The 16,907-nt window shown below is 43.7% G+C and overlaps 2 protein-coding genes across 7 annotated transcripts; one reads left to right on the top strand and one right to left on the bottom strand.

Annotated features, from left to right (window-relative positions):
- Positions 1 to 18: 18 nt before the first annotated feature.
- Positions 19 to 6,141, bottom strand: LOC100216830 (uncharacterized). Of its 5 annotated transcripts, none has more exons than XM_008669122.3 (15): positions 5,615 to 6,141; positions 4,806 to 4,918; positions 4,639 to 4,710; positions 4,452 to 4,565; positions 3,548 to 3,616; positions 3,406 to 3,462; positions 2,680 to 2,733; positions 2,537 to 2,599; positions 2,364 to 2,426; positions 1,909 to 2,073; positions 1,671 to 1,826; positions 919 to 999; positions 756 to 817; positions 537 to 659; positions 19 to 394 (listed from the first exon to the last, which is right to left on the bottom strand). In XM_008669122.3, the coding sequence occupies exons 1-14, from the start codon at positions 5,820 to 5,822 to the stop codon at positions 575 to 577; spliced, it is 1,362 nt and encodes a 453-aa protein (XP_008667344.1). In that variant the 5' UTR covers positions 5,823 to 6,141; the 3' UTR covers positions 19 to 394; positions 537 to 574. The 5 variants fall into 5 exon arrangements, 4 of the variants coding, with proteins under 4 accessions (XP_008667344.1, XP_008667342.1, XP_008667343.1 ...); XM_008669120.3 differs by having other exon boundaries at positions 48 to 394; positions 4,791 to 4,918; XM_008669121.3 differs by having other exon boundaries at positions 52 to 394; positions 3,548 to 3,610; positions 4,791 to 4,918; positions 5,615 to 6,086.
- Positions 5,632 to 9,738, top strand: LOC100286343 (lipid binding protein). Of its 2 annotated transcripts, none has more exons than XM_008669971.4 (5): positions 5,632 to 6,640; positions 7,712 to 7,944; positions 8,300 to 8,448; positions 8,954 to 9,090; positions 9,362 to 9,738. In XM_008669971.4, exons 1-5 carry the CDS (start codon positions 6,446 to 6,448, stop codon positions 9,368 to 9,370), a joined length of 723 nt encoding a protein of 240 aa, XP_008668193.1. In that variant the 5' UTR covers positions 5,632 to 6,445; the 3' UTR covers positions 9,371 to 9,738.
- Positions 9,739 to 16,907: the final 7,169 nt, after the last annotated feature.

The following is a 16,907-nucleotide window of genomic DNA, read 5'->3' as shown; positions in this document are numbered from 1 at the left end:
TTCCATGTCTCTTGTATATAAAACTAAGGTTTTTCTTGGTACTAGAATTTCTCCAAACCACAGCATCCCAGCGTGGAAGATAAAACTTTTACACCGAGTGGAAGCTGTAGAATAATGTAGTGGCTGAAGTGATCCACAAACGCGAGACAAAATAATCATGAATTACACAAGCTCAAGCACAATGCTACAACAAATAACCTATGAAATGACACCCACAGATTTAAGCTCGCGGTCCCTACTCTGATGAAAAACACAACTCTCCCAACACGATGGGGGGCAGAAACACATTTCTTGTGTGTATTCTAGTTCGTGGATACACAACAAGGTTCGGCGATGACGGATGATAGTGTCTATACCATTTACAGTGAAAGGTAAATGGTCAAGCTTCCAAGATCTGCACGGTGCAAAATCAAATACTAAGTCAAAAACTCAAAATGCCATGGAAAACCAAACACTATCTTACAGAACAATATTTTTTTTGTTTTCAGACCAGAAAAGAATATGGATCTGTAGTACAGGAAAAATAATGGTCGTACCGTTATAAAAAAAGTAATGACCATGGTTGATCAATGTTTTACTTGTCAGCATGCCGGCGCTTATGTCTCCTATGACCATGGTTGGTATTACTGCTCCGAGGTGTTTTCTTCTTCTTCTTGGTACTTCATGCGAATGAAAATATTCAGATTAGGTGACGAACAAAGTCAATTTGTAACAAGCATCTAATACTAGCTGGACACCAAAAATGAAGCACAAACCAGAATGTTTCAGTTAGGAGTGTGTACAAAACAAAGAAGGGTGTAACCAATAAAGCAGAAGCCTGTCAAGAGAGAGACAATCCTTAAGCCTGTTTGTATGTTCAAAACAAGAAGATAAATAAATAAATAAAGATTTTTTAGCTGATGGTTAGTTGGTGCCTACCAGATACCACACCAACTCTTTAGTTACAAACTGTTTTGTAAACTCATGCCGGTGAAGGTAATCCGAGATAGTTGCCTGAGCCTGGAAAAGAAAATGGCTGAGATTTTTTATCTGGGCATTTGATTATGGTAGTACTAAATGCAAAATAATTAGGATAAATGAAAGAAATTTCATTAAATTTATTGAACTTTCATCCATCGTACTAAAGGACAGACCCAGTGCTCACGACTCCCACATGAGTGGGGTCTGAGTAACAAATAACCGAGTGCATTTTTGCAGAGAGGCTGCGTGGAACCTAGGATCTTTCGCTCAGTGGAAAGACTATCATCACCATGCCATGCCTTATCCTTCTAATCCATCATACTAGTGGGAAAACATATTGCAATTTAGCAGTAGTTTTGATATGTTTACTAACACAAAAGAAAGCAATCAAAGACCTTAGCAACCAGTTAATAACCAATAGTCTGACACATACGAAAAGGAAAAAAACACTTGGCCTCAGTGTTAAGGGTTTTCAACAGAGGCTACATGAAATACTGAAACACTGATTAATGAATGTACAAGAACATAAGAACTAAGCTCAACTAAAAACTGCCCTAGAAATCCAGCCATGGTTTTCAGAATTTGGAAGAATTAAGCATATGCAAATAAGAAGTTAAGAACTACAAGCACAAAAATATAGATATCAACTGAATATTAACAGGGACCAAAAATCTTGACTAAGGTAGATGGAAAAAGGAAACAACAATTACCTGCTGATGATATGTAGTAGCTGTCTCAAGAAACTGTCCATATACATGTCGTGCTCTTTCAGTATAAGGCTTGAGAGCAGTTCTAACTTTCTCGACATGTGGTTTAGTAGCTGTAGCAATTTGATCAACATATGGCTTGGATAATTTCTTGGCTTCCTGGAAAACATAGGACCAAAAATTATATGTTGATGATTTTACAGGGCGCGGAACCGTAAAATCTTCAATGCTGGAGATGCACCTGGAAATAGGGATCAACAACTTGATGTGCATTTACAAGATGAGGCCTGACAAAGTCACTTGATGTTTGATAAGCCTCCAATGATTTCTCTGAGACCATTTGGACATAGGGCTTTGCATGTTTCTTCAAGGTAACCCATTTTTCTTTAGCAACAGGCATCCATTTCTTCAAGAAGGGAAATGCCATTTTTAGTGGAACATATCAAGATAACAGAAGTTAGAAATATTAAGGCAATATATGGCATGATACCATGCTATGTTGTAGTTTTAACATTTCAAATACTCTTTATTCAACTAAACAGATTTCTTCAATTACAGATTCACAGACATGATACATGTCAGGAATTGGCTACAAATGCATGAAGATATGATTCATATTTTATGCTTCAAAAACATCTGCTACATCATATTTCAGTAACTACACATTCAGGGATATGTAAGAAATAAGAATATTACTGTCTTAGCAGTTTCCAGATGAGGCTCAGCCCATTTCTTTGTCTGCACTGTTTTTTCAGATGCCTGCAGTCATTCAGTTCCCAGGGTATAAATCTCAAGTGGATAGATAGTGTCACTTTAAATCAGATTTTTCATCCATAAATAAAAAGAATTACAAAGAAGGCACATGGCACCTTCTGCAAGAAGCTGTCAAAGGCAGGTTTCCCATGTTCATTCCAGTGATTTGACATCACCTCCTGCATAGTTACACAATGAATGTGATGAGAGAAACAACCAACCAAAGAGGAGGAATAGTCTTTAGGTCCACCACTTGTACCATAGAGCGGGCTGCATGTGTCGCTAACCATGGTGGCAACCAGGCTCCATGAACCTACGAAAGAAACATATTCAGTACAATATGCATGCAATACTTGTTATAAATAAATGCGCTCCGGCCCAAGCCTCCCGGCGACGGGCCTCCGCTTCGCTCGCCAACTTGGCCGCCTTCTTCAGAATTTGGATCACAAACTCAACAATACTCATAAAAAAGGGGTAGTGTTGGACGTTTGTAATTCTCATGTAATGTTATCATGCTCAACTGCTCATGGCAACCATGTCAGCTTGGAAGTTCTCACTGAACAAGTTCCCTGATAGCAACTGCATGCCCAAGAACTGGAATATGCTAGGGTTTAGCAAAAAGTGAGTTTGTATTTTTTTCAGCTTCCTGAGTCCTCACAATTAGAGCAGTTCAGCTGAAAAGTTAAGTTCCACCGAATTGTGTTGTCAGAAAGGTCACTGGAACACATCGCCAAGACGTGAAGCAGATATATTTACTAAACTTTTACAATGAACTTACATCAATCAGAACATGAATTTACTATCCTATGCAACTCCATCACAGATTCACAATTATAGCAGCTGAGCTGACAAAGTTGCATTTTATTAAAAAATCATTGATATACTGCACCAAGTTGTGAAGCAGATAGTTTTACTAAAATTGCAATGAATTTATAACAACCTGACAAACCTTGACAGGATATCAGAGAGTTAAATATATATTTACCTCTCTAAGCTGTTTTACTTTTGTTGTTGTTTCCAACTGAGCCTTCATCAGCTCCTCCTAGAGACATAAGAAACAAAGGTTGAATAGAATGCAAACACACTGCATCAGAACAAAACATCACAGTAGTCACACATTCTCATACCTCAGCAGCTTTAAGAGCATGTTCAGTCTTCTGAATCCTGCGCTTTTGATCACTGCTTGTCCTCTGGAGCTATTAAGAAAAGTATAGAAGTAAGGACACTGCACACTGAATAAAAGAATGGACTAAAAGAATTTTTCTTTTCTTTTTTTGAGGTGCCTAACCGTGCTTACACAGAAACTGAAACAGGTGACAAGAAAGAAAGAAAGCACACCGCATCTGACAACCTACCTTTCTCTCAACGGGAAATTAACCTCCATCTTTTTTTACTTTACAGCTTGATTGTAACTCAACAAGACATGAGCCCCATTTATACTTGAGATAAATAAGAAAATGCTAACATGTGCCATGCTGTCATTCCATGGAACTCTACCCTCTAGGAAAGGGAGCCTAGCTCAGTAGGTTGAGGATGTGGATGTATGCCGAGACCACTAGGTTGAAGTCCTCGTCGAGACAAATTTGGGTGCCCATTTTCTCAATATAAAGGCATCTAGTTCCTCCAAGGTTGGTATCATTTTTCATTCCATGGAACTCTCGCAACTATTGAAAATTCTTTTATCAGTGACAACAATCACCAAATAGTGTTAGCAGAATTCAACCATAAATTTTCATTGCTCATCACTCATGTGTAGTATAGTTACATATTCATTTACAATTAACATGGACAAAGAAGAAAAATGGGAAACTTTTGAAGACCTACCACTACCAGTACTGGAATCACAAAAGTAAAGAAAATAGCAGTAAGCAACTACGCGCAACACAGAAAGCATGCTCACTGTTTAACTACAGAATATTCACCATGGCCTCTAATCAATGAAAAGTATTTGTAAATTTTTGAAGTAGAGAGAAATAGCAGTCCAATGTAGTAGCAAATAAGATAATTCCGCAGCCACAGTTGCACACTTACCTTCTCCAGCTTCATATTTAGCTCTTGCACCTTCTTATCAGCATTGCCAGCCCTAGCCTCCAGAGCTGCTTTTTTAATTTTTTGTTCTGTAATATCCTTCTTGAGCTTCTCGGTCTGAAAGATATTAGATCAGGAACCACAGTATTTTCTCACACTAATAGTTCATGGAATTCTGCCAGCCCACTACCTGCTTCTTGAGCTCAATAGCCAGTGCATTGGCCTTGCTTGCCTGCTCCTCTGCAGCTAAAGACCCTTTGGCCTGTATAGCCAGTGTGTAATGAATATTGCTTCAATAAGGTATGAAACAATGCCACAATAGTGAATTTACTGTTATTAAACCTCGAGGGAAGTTACTTCATTCTGCATAGTAGCAATCTTCTGTGACTTTTCCTTGACAATCATATTCAGTGTTTCGATTGCATCATTCTTGGTCTTGAACTCCAGGTTCTGCTCTGCAATGCGAGACTCTGCAGAATGAAAACAATAATGCCAGTTTCTCACTATTCAAAATTTGAAGAAGAAAAATGAGGAAGCACTTTGTCATGGTTAGAAGTTGGTAGTTGGTACAGAGTTGCACGCAGCTACACAGGTGAATTTTACTAAATTGCTTCTCCCTCAGGAGTAAAGCTGAAACTGCAGCTTACAAAACAGGGTAGATTGGTATGAGCACAATGTGCTATAACTTGCAAGGGGAATGTGGGCACAGTCAGAAGGCTTTTGCTCTCAATTGTATGGTTTGAACATAAACATTTCTTAGTTAAACCTTGCCTTTGTCAAACCATTGGAAATTGCCTCAGGCTGAAACGTACATCCAGAGAAACATCAGCCAAAGCATCGGGTACTCACCAAATCTCTCCCCACACCCACTTTTGCTCTCAATTGTATGGTTTGAACATAAACATTTCTCAGTTAAACCTTGCCTTTGTCAAACCATTTGAAATTGCATCAGGCTGAAAAGTACATCCAGTGAAACATCAGCCAAAGCATCGGGTACTCCAGAGATCTCTCCCCACACCCACCTCACCCTGTATCGCATTTCCCCGTTCCGTCACCATGATATGGAATTACCAGCTAAACCCTAGCGAGTCAGCTAAACCCCACCGACGACGCAGCAGAACAAGACGAAGCGGAGCCGGAATCGGGTAAGGTAAGCGTGCACGCACCTAACGCGGAGATCTTCGCCCTGAGCTGCACTAGCTCGGCGGCCAGAACCGCCGCCTCCTTGGCCCTCGCGTTCGCCGCGATCTCCTCCGCAGGCGGGGCCACGCCCTCCACCGCCGCGTCCTGCGCCGCCACCGGCCCCGCGACGAGCAGAAGCACAGCCATCAGCAGCGCCGCCGCCGCGAGGAAGAGCCGGCTCGCGATCCACATCCTCACGAGGTGAGCAGGGCACGAACCACGAGGTCCTCGCTCGCCTCGGCGCTGAGATGCGTGGGTGGCTGCTATGAAGAAGGGAGAACCGGAGAAGTCGGGAGGTGCGTGGGACGGGTAGGCGTGCAGGTTGCTAGCCTACTTCTACTTCTACTCGCCGGTCACCTGCTCGCCCCAAACCACGTCACGGCCCGCTGCTTCGTGCACGTGGGCACGGCTGCCTCGGCCAGCCGGCCTGACTGCCTGGCTGGCCGCGGAAGGGACGAGGACGACGAGGTGAGACTGTGAGAGGTGTCACGTGGTCGCTGTGGCCGTGCCCCGTGCCGGCCGGGCTGGCTTTTTTGAAGGAAATGGCCGTGGTGTTGTGCGGAAAAAATAGCAATGTTGCGGGAGATGGGGCCATGCGACGAATTGATGCTGGCCGTAAAGCCCACTCCACAGATGGGCCTACAGATGCGCTAAAGCCCAACACATTGGGCCGGTGAACCTACGCTAGCCCGGTGACACAGTACGCGCCCCCAGGCCAGGAAGGATGGCAGAGGAGAAGACGACACCGGAAAGCGGAGCCGCTGCACCCGGCAGGATCCTTTGCCGTAACGTTGCAGGCCGACTGCGGCTGACGTATGGACCCGGCCGTGGTCTGGCCCCAGCCGCCAGCGACCGGACGTTACGGCAGACGAATCCGTTCCTGTCTGCACCTCCTCATTTTCACCTCCACCCACCCGACTCGGCGGCCTGCGCTCGTCCGCCCGTTCCTCGCCGGCGCCGTCTCTTCCGCAGACCGGTCCGTGGGTCGAGGGAGCCGCTTCTTCCTCCAGGTACTCTCTTGGTTCTTGCAGGCTGTGGTAGTGTCTGGTTTTATTTCAGCTGTCTGGATGAAGTGTGGTTGGTTGTTTGATCCCCATAGACATGCTCCCGCTCGTCCCGGACTCAACCTGAAGTGAGAGTCCTGATCGGATTTCGCAGTGACTTGTGTGGAACTTTGCGGTGCCTAGTTTAAAGTTTCTTTGTAGGTCTTGTTTGTTGGTCACTTGGCTAGTCAGCTCTGCTCGGTCGGTGCACTTGGTGACTTGGTATGTGTATGCTTAGGTGATGCTCTTCCGGTTTCTCACAGCGGTCAATCTTGGTAAGCTTTTGTTTAGCCTTATTGGACCGATGGATGATGACCAAGATCTTGGGTAGTCGTTGTACTTGTACGGGGTCTCTTATTTCTTGGTGTGGATGTAATCGGAAGCCTGCCCACAACTGGAATTTGATTCCTCTAGTTTTGATCAGTCATAACCTTTTCAGATCGAGTGATTGACATGAGATTGTTATGGTATGCTCATTTTGTTGATCCGTGTGGTACTTTTTGTAGACTGTAGTGTGGTGCCACCAGCACAAGCACAGCTACCTATTGTGTCTAGCCTAACTGTAGTTGTAGGAAGACAGGGCGTTAAATTATGTTCTTTAGTTTCAGAGGGCACTGCTTCTTAGCTCCTTGGGCATAGATTCGGCTAATAATGTGGCCCATTTGAACTTTTTTTACAGATTCACTTTGCTTTATGTTACTAATATGAGATAAGAGAGATTGCAAATCGCAATCACTGTCTCTCACACAAATGTGTACAATGCATTTCTGTTTGTAGGAGCATTTTTAGCATGCTGGGAAAATTCCTTGGGCCCCTTTTGCTAAGGGAAGGACATACAAAAGGCATTATCTGCTATTTTGTGCACTGCTGATTAAATTTTTATTATTATCTGATGCATCTTGTTCCATAGTTGTACATTTATGTCTTTGGCGCCTGGCATTCAGTGTATTATGCTGGCAAGCGAGTTTTAATGATTTATCTTGATGTTGAACTAGGCATGAAGGCATGCATGCTTAAACTTATTTTTCTGTTTGACAGCTTATGGCAGACAGAAGTGATGGACCGATTGGGAGGCTCCCAGAACATCTTATTATAGAAATACTCATTCGTTTACCGGTCTATGAGTGGGTGCAATTAGCATGTGTCAACAAGCATTGGGCAAGCATATTTCAAGGAGAATGCGTGTGGCAAACTGCTATTGCAAGGAACTGGCCATCTGCTGGTCTCCGGAAACGCTGGCCTGGGCCAATTCCTAGAGGTTCTGCTAGGAGGTGAGTTCGGTAACATAATATTGTTGTGTCCTCTTCTAAATTTTGGTGTTGAAAACAGTCAAACTACTGCCAAATGCTGCTCTCTAGTTTCCATGAGTTCCTGAAGTAATGATCCTTGTTTTATTAGATTACATGTCCTTTGAATTTACTTTAGGAAATTTCAATTTGAAGTGGAGTAATCACAATAAACTGACATATTCTCCTGTTCAGAAAAAAGTGAAAGAAAACAAAGAAGTGGCTTGTGCAATACATGCTCACTAGATCAGAATTCAGAACTGTAGGCCGTTCTCTTAAGATATTATCTAGCTCTAGTGTCTTGAACATCTCATGAAAGTTGTTTCTTGGGTTCTTTTAGGAGATTTCAAGCACTGTATGTCAGTGAGAACTTAGTACCATCTGGTGGGGAGATTGATGAGCTTGTTGGTCACACTTATCTCTACTTAAAAGAACAGCTTGAGCGTCCTGTCATGCCTCCTTCCAGCATACTTCATGGCACCATCATTGGTGAGGTTTTATGTTCCAACTTGCACAAGAGTGAAGTTCATCGTTTCTTTTCTTTCTTGGTATTTTCAGTGACAGTGTGTTTCCAGTTTAATGATGATAGTGGTCAAAGGCACGCCCCAAAGATAGTATCATGCAATATCATGTCAACTAGTGGAATATTTTGATAGAATAGGTCTGGCACCATAATAAGAGTTAATGTATAAGCATACTGCAATATGCTTTTAAGGCAGTTTGTATATGCTCTAGCCAAAGGTATGCTGGATGTATTCTTTGGAAAATGAAGTGTTCCCACAGCTCGTTAGCAACTGCAGGTGTTGTAGGGTCATGAGAACATCACTGAACATTCATGTCCCTTCCCCTGTCATATAGGCTCATTGAGTTCTCCCATTGGCCATAGCTGGTTCTGTGTACTTAATAGTTAAGATAGTCCTCTCAGAGGATTGCTCATGCTCATGCTCATGCTTATGCTAACTCTGAACCAACATGTATCTTCTCCTCTGTACAGACCAATTCATTGCTTGCGGCAATACAGGAGAAAAGGCCCATGATCTTGCTTCAAAAATATGGCTTGCAGTCATTGACAGCTTGGAAGAAAACCAGCAAACTTTCTTACTGTTAAAACGTGTGGCACAAGAAGGAGAAGTAAGATAGCTTTGTTTGCATTTTCTTTAACTCACAAAAAAAAAAAACAATACCCACACTTTCCATTGAGTTACAAGGCACACAAGCATAGAATTCCCCAGAAGTGCTACTCTGGTGCATGGTGATGTTCATGCTTTATTACTGACATAATAGTATGATAAGGCATACCACAGACAACTTAAGGTTTATTTTTTGGATATGCTAGTATCCATAGCAGACCACTCATGTACTTCTTTGATGTGCAGTTTTTCCTTCCGTTTCCATACTCCAGATCATATAGGGTACTATGGAGGGTGTTTGACAAGCTGTTCACCGACTTCCGCGACTGTTTCAGCGGGGCTGAGTACCATGATGTTCTATCGACTGCTAAGTCTAGGTTTCAGCCGGTGCCTTCCACATGGCTTGGCCATTAGCGCACTGCAGTTGCTCTTGTTGTGCGCACTCTACAGTGTCGTAGATAAAGCAGTGATACTTACAGCAGTCATTTCGAGTACATGTAGCATCTTGACAGCTTCAAGAGCATTAAAATGTTGTTTGAGATGGAATACTCAGTGTTCTTGCAAGTCCTTGAAAGTAATTCGATACACTCTGTCATTTGCACAGTTACTTCAGTGTATATATACTGCAGTTTCAGCACTGCCCCGTTTCTGTTTTTTTTTCCAGCTTCCAATAACTGCTCGATCGGTTTGTTTTTCAGAAGAAGAAGAAGAAATTGGTTGATTGTTCTTTAATCTTCATATAGTCAATCTGGTGTAGGATGATGTAAAAGTTATGGGTGGTGTATATTGTAGGAATGTGAAAGTGTTGTATTGATAATAGATGGGGTTACAATATATAGAGACACAGGAAACCCTAACCCTAATGGGCCGGCAGCCCAACAGTGGTGCCGACCCACACACACTCACACACACATAGTCTAACATCCCCCCGCAGTCGCAACGGGGGCACCACACACGATGAGACTGGAGTAGAGGCCGAAGGTAGGAGCCGACGGGTTGAAATCCCCCCCGCAGTCGCAACGTCATGATGGTGCGAATGTTGCGGCTGGAGTAGAGACCGGTGTGTGCTCCAAAAAGACGATAGCCCCTAGATGCCGAGGTAGCCGAAGTCGAGGTGGTCGCGGTCGGAAGACGCGCAGCAAAAGCCTGATCTTCGGGAGGGGTCGACGTTCGAGCGTCAACGATCGGCAGGGCGACACAACAAAAGAGCACCAGCAGGTCGACCTTCTTGCTTCTTCGATCGTCCAGGCGTCAAGGAGCCCTGCCAGGGAGGCCGACGGCAGCGCACGCGTCTGCGCCGGTCAGGGTGTCAGCGCCCGCTGCAGAGTAGAAGGGTGATAGTCGCCTAGAGGGGGGGTGAATAGGGCGAAACTGAAATTTACAAAAATAATCACACTACAAGCCGGGATTAGCGTTAGTGATAATAAATGAGTCCGCAAGAGAGGGCGCAAAACAAATCGCAAGCAAATAAGGAGAGTGACACGTGGATTTGTTTTACCGAGGTTCGGTTCTCGCAAACCTACTCCCCGTTGAGGAGGCCACAAAGGCCGGGTCTCTTTCAACCCTTCCCTCTCTCAAACGGTCCCTCGGACCGAGTGAGCTTTCCTTCTTCTCAATCAACCGGGAACAAAACTTCCCCGCAAGGGCCACCACACAATCGGTGCCTCTTGCCTCGGTTACAATTGAGTGTTGATCACGAGAGCAAAAGAGAAAGAAAGAATGCGATCCAAGCGCAAGAGCTCAAAAGAACACGGCAAATCACTCTCTCTAGTCACTAGGGTTTTGTATCGAATTGGAGAGGATTTGATCTCTTTGAATGTGTCTAGAATTGAATGCCTAGCTCTTGTAAGAGGTTGAGAAGTGGGAAAACTTGGATGGCAATGAATGTGGGGTGGTTGGGGTATTTATAGCCCCAACCACCCAACTTGACCGTTGGCTGGAGGCTTCTGTTCGATGGCGCACCGGACAGTCCGGTGCACACCGGACAGTCCGGTGCCCCTGCCACGTCAGCGATGCCGTTGGATTCTAGCCGTTGGAGCTTCTGACTTGTGGGCCCGCCTGGGTGTCCGGTGCACACCGGACATGCACTGTTTGATGTCCGGTGCACCGGTATGGGCAGCCCTGACGTCTGCGCGCGCTGCGCGCGCATTTAATGCCGCGCAGAGAGCCGTTGGCGCCGCAGGGAGCCGTTGCTCCGCTGGTACACCGGACAGTCCGGTGCACACCGGACAGTCCGGTGAATTATAGCGGAGCAGCTGTCGCGCGAACCCGAGGCTGGCGAGTTCCGGAGGCCGAGCTTCCTTGGAGCACCGGACATGTCCGGTGCACACCGGACAGTCCGGTGAATTATAGCGTGCTGGCTTCCGAGAAATCCCGAGGGTGAGGAGTTTGAGTCTGAGTCCCCTGGTGCACCGGACAGGTACTGTTCACTGTCCGGTGGCACACCGGACAGTCCGGTGCGCCAGACCAGGGGTGCCCTCGGTTGCCTCTTTGCTCCTTTATTGAATCCAACACATGATCTTTTTATTGGCTGAGTGTGAACCTTTTACACCTGTATCTTATACACTAGAGCAAACTAGTCAGTCCAATATTTGTGTTGGGCAATTCAACCACCAAAATTATATAGGAACTAGGTGTAAGCCTAATTCCCTTTCAATCTCCCCCTTTTTGGTGATTGATGCCAACACAAACCAAAGCAAATATAGAAGTGCATAATTGAACTAGTTTGCATAATGTAAGTGTAAAGGTTGCTTGGAATTGAGCCAATAAAACTACTTACAAGATATGCATGGAAAGTTTCTTTCTTATTTAGCATTTTGGACCACGTTTGCACCACTTGTTTTGTTTTTGCAAAACCTTTTGTAAATCCTTTTCATAGATCTTTTGCAAATAGTCAAAGGTAAATAAATAAGAGTTCGCAAACGCATTTTCAAGATTTGAAATTTTCTCCCCCTGTTTCAAATGCTTTTCCTTTGACTAAACAAAACTCCCCCTAAAAGAGATCCACCTCTTAGTGTTCAAGAGGGTTTTGATATACCATTTTTGAAATACTACTTTCTCCCCCTTTTGTACACAATAGGATACCAAATGATAAAGATTTTTGGAAAGCACTAAGTTTTTGAATTTGGTGGTGGTGGTGCGGTCCTTTTGCTTTGGGCTCATTTCTCCCCCTTTTTGGCATAAATCGCCAAAAACGGAATCATTAGAGCCCTCGGAGTGCAATCTTCCCCTTTGGTCATAAATAAGTGAGTTAAGATTATACCAAAGACGAAGTCCTTTTGCGTTTGAGCTTTTACTCTCTCCCAAGGATGAAATCCTTTTCTTTGATGCTCATTTCTCCCCAAGGAATAGAGAGTTGCTCGGAGTGATGGCGAAGCATGAGTTACGGAGTGGAAGCCTTTGTCTTCGCCGAAGACTCCAATTCCCTTTCAATATACCTATGACTTGGTTTGAAATAAACTTGAAAACACATTAGTCATAGCATATAAAAGAGATATGATCAAAGGTATTCAAATGAGCTATGTGTGCAAGCTTAGCAAAAGAAATTTCTAGAATCAAGAATATTGAGCTCATGCCTAAGTCTGGTAAAAGATTGTTCATCAAGTGGCTTGGTAAAGATATCGGCTAATTGATCTTTAGTATTAATGTAAGAAATCTCGATATCCCCCTTTTGTTGGTGATCCCTAAGAAAATGATACCGAATAGCTATGTGCTTAGTGCGGCTATGCTCGACGGGATTGTCGGCCATTTTAATTGCACTCTCATTATCACATAGCAAAGGGACTTTGGTTAATTTGTAACCGTAGTCCCGCAGGGTTTGCCTCATCCAAAGCAATTGCGCGCAACAATGTCCTGCGGCAATGTACTCGGCTTCGGCGGTGGAAAGAGCGACCGAATTTTGCTTCTTTGAAGCCCAAGACACCAAGGATCTTCCCAAGAACTGGCAAGTCCCTGATGTGCTCTTCCTATTGATTTTGCACCCCGCCCAATCGGCGTCCGAATAACCAAGTAAATCAAATGTGGATCCCCGAGGGTACCAAAGCCCAAACTTAGGAGTATAAGCCAAATATCTCAAAATTCGTTTTACGGCCGTAAGGTGGGATTCCTTAGGGTCGGATTGGAATCTTGCACACATGCAAACGGAAAGCATAATGTCCGGTCGAGATGCACATAAATAAAGCAATGAACCAATCATCGACCGGTATACCTTTTGATCCACGGACTTACCTCCCGTGTCGAGGTCGAGATGCCCATTAGTTCCCATGGGTGTCTTGATGGGTTTGGCATCCTTCATCCCAAACTTAGCAAGAATGTCTTGAGTGTACTTCGTTTGGCTAATGAAGGTGCCCTCTTGGAGTTGCTTGACTTGGAATCCTAGAAAATACTTCAACTCCCCCATCATTGACATCTCGAATTTCTGTGTCATGATCCTACTAAACTCTTCACATGTAGACTCGTTAGTAGACCCAAATATAATATCATCAACATAAATTTGGCATACAAACAAGTCATTTTCAAGAGTTTTAGTAAAGAGTGTAGGATCGGCCTTGCCGACTTTGAAGCCATTTGCAATAAGGAAATCTCTAAGGCATTCATACCATGCTCTTGGGGCTTGCTTGAGCCCATAAAGCGCCTTAGAGAGCCTATAGACATGATTAGGGTACTCACTGTTTTCAAAGCCGGGAGGTTGCTCAACATAGACCTCTTCCTTGATTGGTCCGTTGAGGAAGGCACTTTTCACGTCCATTTGATAGAGCTTAAAGCCATGGTAAGTAGCATAGGCCAATAAAATGCGAATTGACTCAAGCCTAGCTACGGGTGCATAGGTTTCACCAAAATCCAAACCTTCGACTTGTGAATACCCTTTGGCCACGAGTCGAGCTTTGTTCCGTGTCACCACACCATGCTCATCTTGCTTGTTGCGGAAGACCCATTTGGTTCCTACAACATTTTGGTTAGGACGTGGAACTAAATGCCATACCTCGTTCCTTGTGAAATTGTTGAGCTCCTCTTGCATCGCCACCACCCAATCCGAATCTTGGAGAGCTTCCTCTATCCTGTGTGGCTCAATAGAGGAAACAAAAGAGTAATGTTCACAAAAATGAGCAACCCGAGATCGAGTAGTTACCCCCTTATGAATGTCGCCGAGGATGGTGTCGACGGGGTGATCTCGTTGGATTGCTTGGTGGACTCTTGGGTGTGGCGGTCTTGGTTCTTCCTCATCCTCCTTTTCTTGGTCAATTGCATCTCCCCCTTGATCATTGCCATCACCTTGAGGGGGCTCATCTTCTTGAGTTTGTCCTTCATCAACTTGAGCTTCATCCTCATTTTGAGTTGGTGGAGATGCTTGCGTGGAGGAGGTTGGTTGATCTTGTGCATGTGGAGGCTCTTCGGATTCCTTGGGACACACATCCCCAATGGACATGTTCCTTAGCGCTATGCATGGAGCCTGTTCTTCACCTATCTCATCAAGATCAACTTGCTCTACTTGAGAGCCGTTAGTTTCATCAAACACAACGTCACAAGAAACTTCAACAAGTCCTGAGGACTTGTTAAAGACTCTATATGCCCTTGTGTTTGAGTCATATCCTAGTAAAAAGCCTTCTACAGTTTTAGGAGCAAATTTAGATTTTCTACCTCTTTTAACTAGTATAAAACATTTGCTACCAAAAACTCTAAAATATGAAATATTGGGCTTTTTACCGGTTAGGAGTTCGTAGGATGTCTTCTTGAGGATTCGGTGAAGATATAACCGGTTGATGGCGTAGCAGGCGGTGTTGACCGCTTCGGCCCAAAACCGATCCGGTGTCTTGTACTCATCAAGCATGGTTCTTGCCATGTCCAATAGAGTTCGATTCTTCCTCTCCACTACACCATTTTGTTGTGGAGTGTAGGGAGAAGAGAACTCATGCTTGATGCCCTCCTCCTCAAGAAAGCCTTCTATTTGAGAGTTCTTGAACTCCGTCCCATTGTCGCTTCTTATTTTCTTGATCCTTAAGCCGAACTCATTTTGAGCCCGTCTCAAGAATCCTTTTAAAGTCTCTTGGGTCTGAGATTTTTCCTGTAAAAAGAATACCCAAGTGAAGCGAGAATAATCATCCACAATTACAAGGCAATACTTACTACCGCCGATGCTTATGTAAGCGATCGGGCCGAATAAGTCCATGTGTAGTAGCTCCAGCGGCCTGTCGGTAGTCATGACATTTTTGTGTGGATGCTGAGTGCCAATTTGCTTCCCTGCTTGGCATGCGCTACAAATCCTGTCTTTCTCAAAATGAACATTGGTTAGTCCTAAAATGTGTTCTCCCTTTAGAAGCTTGTGAAGATTCTTCATTCCAACATGGGCTAGTCGGCGGTGCCAAAGCCAACCCAAGTTAGTCTTAGCAACTAAGCAAGTGTCGAGTTCAGCTCTTTCAAAATCTACCAAGTATAGCTGACCCTCTAACACTCCCTTAAAAGCTATTGAATCGTCACTTCTTCTAAAGACAGTAACACCAGTATCAGTAAAAAGACAGTTGTAGCCCATTTTACATAATTGGGATACGGAAAGCAAATTGTAATCTAAAGAATCTACAAGAAAAACATTGGAAATAGAATGGTCAGGAGATATAGCAATTTTACCAAGTCCTTTGACCAAACCTTGATTTCCATCCCCGAATGTGATAGCTCGTTGGGGATCTTGGTTTTTCTCATATGAGGAGAACATCCTTTTCTCCCCGGTCATGTGGTTTGTGCACCCGCTGTCGAGTATCCAACTTGAGCCCCCGGATGCATAAACCTACAAAACAAATTTAGTTCTTGACTTTAGGTACCCAAACGGTTTTGGGTCCTTTGGCATTAGATACAAGAACTTTGGGTACCCAAACACAAGTCTTGGAGCCCTTGTGTTTGCCCCCAACAATTTTGGCAACTACCTTGCCAGATTTGCTAGTCAACACATAAGATGCATCAAAAGTTTTAAATGAAATGGCATGATCATTTGATGCATTAGGAGTTTTCTCTCTAGGCAACTTGGCACGGGTTGGTTGCCTGGAGCTAGATGTCTCACCCTTATACATAAAAGCATGGTTAGGGCCAGAGTGAGACTTCCTAGAGTGAATTCTCCTAATTTTGCTCTCGGGATAACCGGCAGGGTACAAAATGTAACCCTCGTTATCCTGAGGCATGGGAGCCTTGCCCTTAACAAAATTAGACAAGTTCTTAGGAGGGGCATTAATTTTGACATTGTCTCCCCTTTGAAAGCCAATGCCGTCCTTAATGCCCGGGCGTCTCCCATTATAGAGCATGCTTCTAGCCAATTTAAATTTTTCATTTTCTAAGTCATGCTCTCTAATTTTAGCATTAAGTTGTGCTATGTGATCATTTTGTTTTTTAATTAAGGCAAGGTGATCATGGATAGCATCAACATTAATATCTCTACATCTAGTGCAAATGGACACATGCTCAATAGTAGATGTAGAGGGTTTGCAAGACTTTAATTCAATAACCTTAGCATGCAACAAATCATTCTTAGTTCTAAGGTCGGAAATGGTAGCATTGCAAACATCAAAATCCTTAGCCTTAGCAATTAATTTTTCATTCTCATTTCTAAGGCTAGCAAGAGAAATGTTCAATTTTTCAATCCTAGTAAACAAATCATCATCATTATTTCTAGGAATTGAAACATTGCAAATATGAGAATCAACCTTAGCTAACAAATTTGCATTCTCATTCCTAAGGTTGTCTATAGTCTCATGGCAAGTACTTAGCTCACTAGACAATTTTTCACATTTTTCCATTGCTAGAGCATAAGCATTTTTAACCTTAACATGCTTCTTA

This window comes from Zea mays, chromosome 2, assembly GCF_902167145.1.
Source record: "Zea mays cultivar B73 chromosome 2, Zm-B73-REFERENCE-NAM-5.0, whole genome shotgun sequence".
In the NCBI taxonomy this organism is placed as follows: Eukaryota; Viridiplantae; Streptophyta; class Magnoliopsida; order Poales; family Poaceae; genus Zea; species Zea mays.
The sequence above is the reverse complement of the archived record's forward strand: the minus strand, read 5'-3'. Positions and strand labels throughout refer to the sequence as shown.

Excerpts from the sequence above, each read along its gene's own strand:
- LOC100216830 (XM_008669120.3), bottom strand. The coding sequence starts at position 5,822 with ATGTGGATCGCGAGCCGGCTCTTCCTCGCGGCGGCGGCGCTGCTGATG. Across the intron at positions 4,711-4,790 it reads ATGAAGTAACTTCCCTCGAG|GCCAAAGGGTCTTTAGCTGC; the intron begins GTTTAATAACAG and ends CTGGCTATACAG. Across the intron at positions 4,566-4,638 it reads CTATTGAGCTCAAGAAGCAG|ACCGAGAAGCTCAAGAAGGA; the intron begins GTAGTGGGCTGG and ends AATATCTTTCAG.
- LOC100286343 (XM_008669971.4), top strand. The coding sequence starts at position 6,446 with ATGGACCCGGCCGTGGTCTGGCCCCAGCCGCCAGCGACCGGACGTTAC. Across the intron at positions 7,945-8,299 it reads CCTAGAGGTTCTGCTAGGAG|GAGATTTCAAGCACTGTATG; the intron begins GTGAGTTCGGTA and ends GGGTTCTTTTAG. Across the intron at positions 8,449-8,953 it reads ACTTCATGGCACCATCATTG|ACCAATTCATTGCTTGCGGC; the intron begins GTGAGGTTTTAT and ends TCCTCTGTACAG.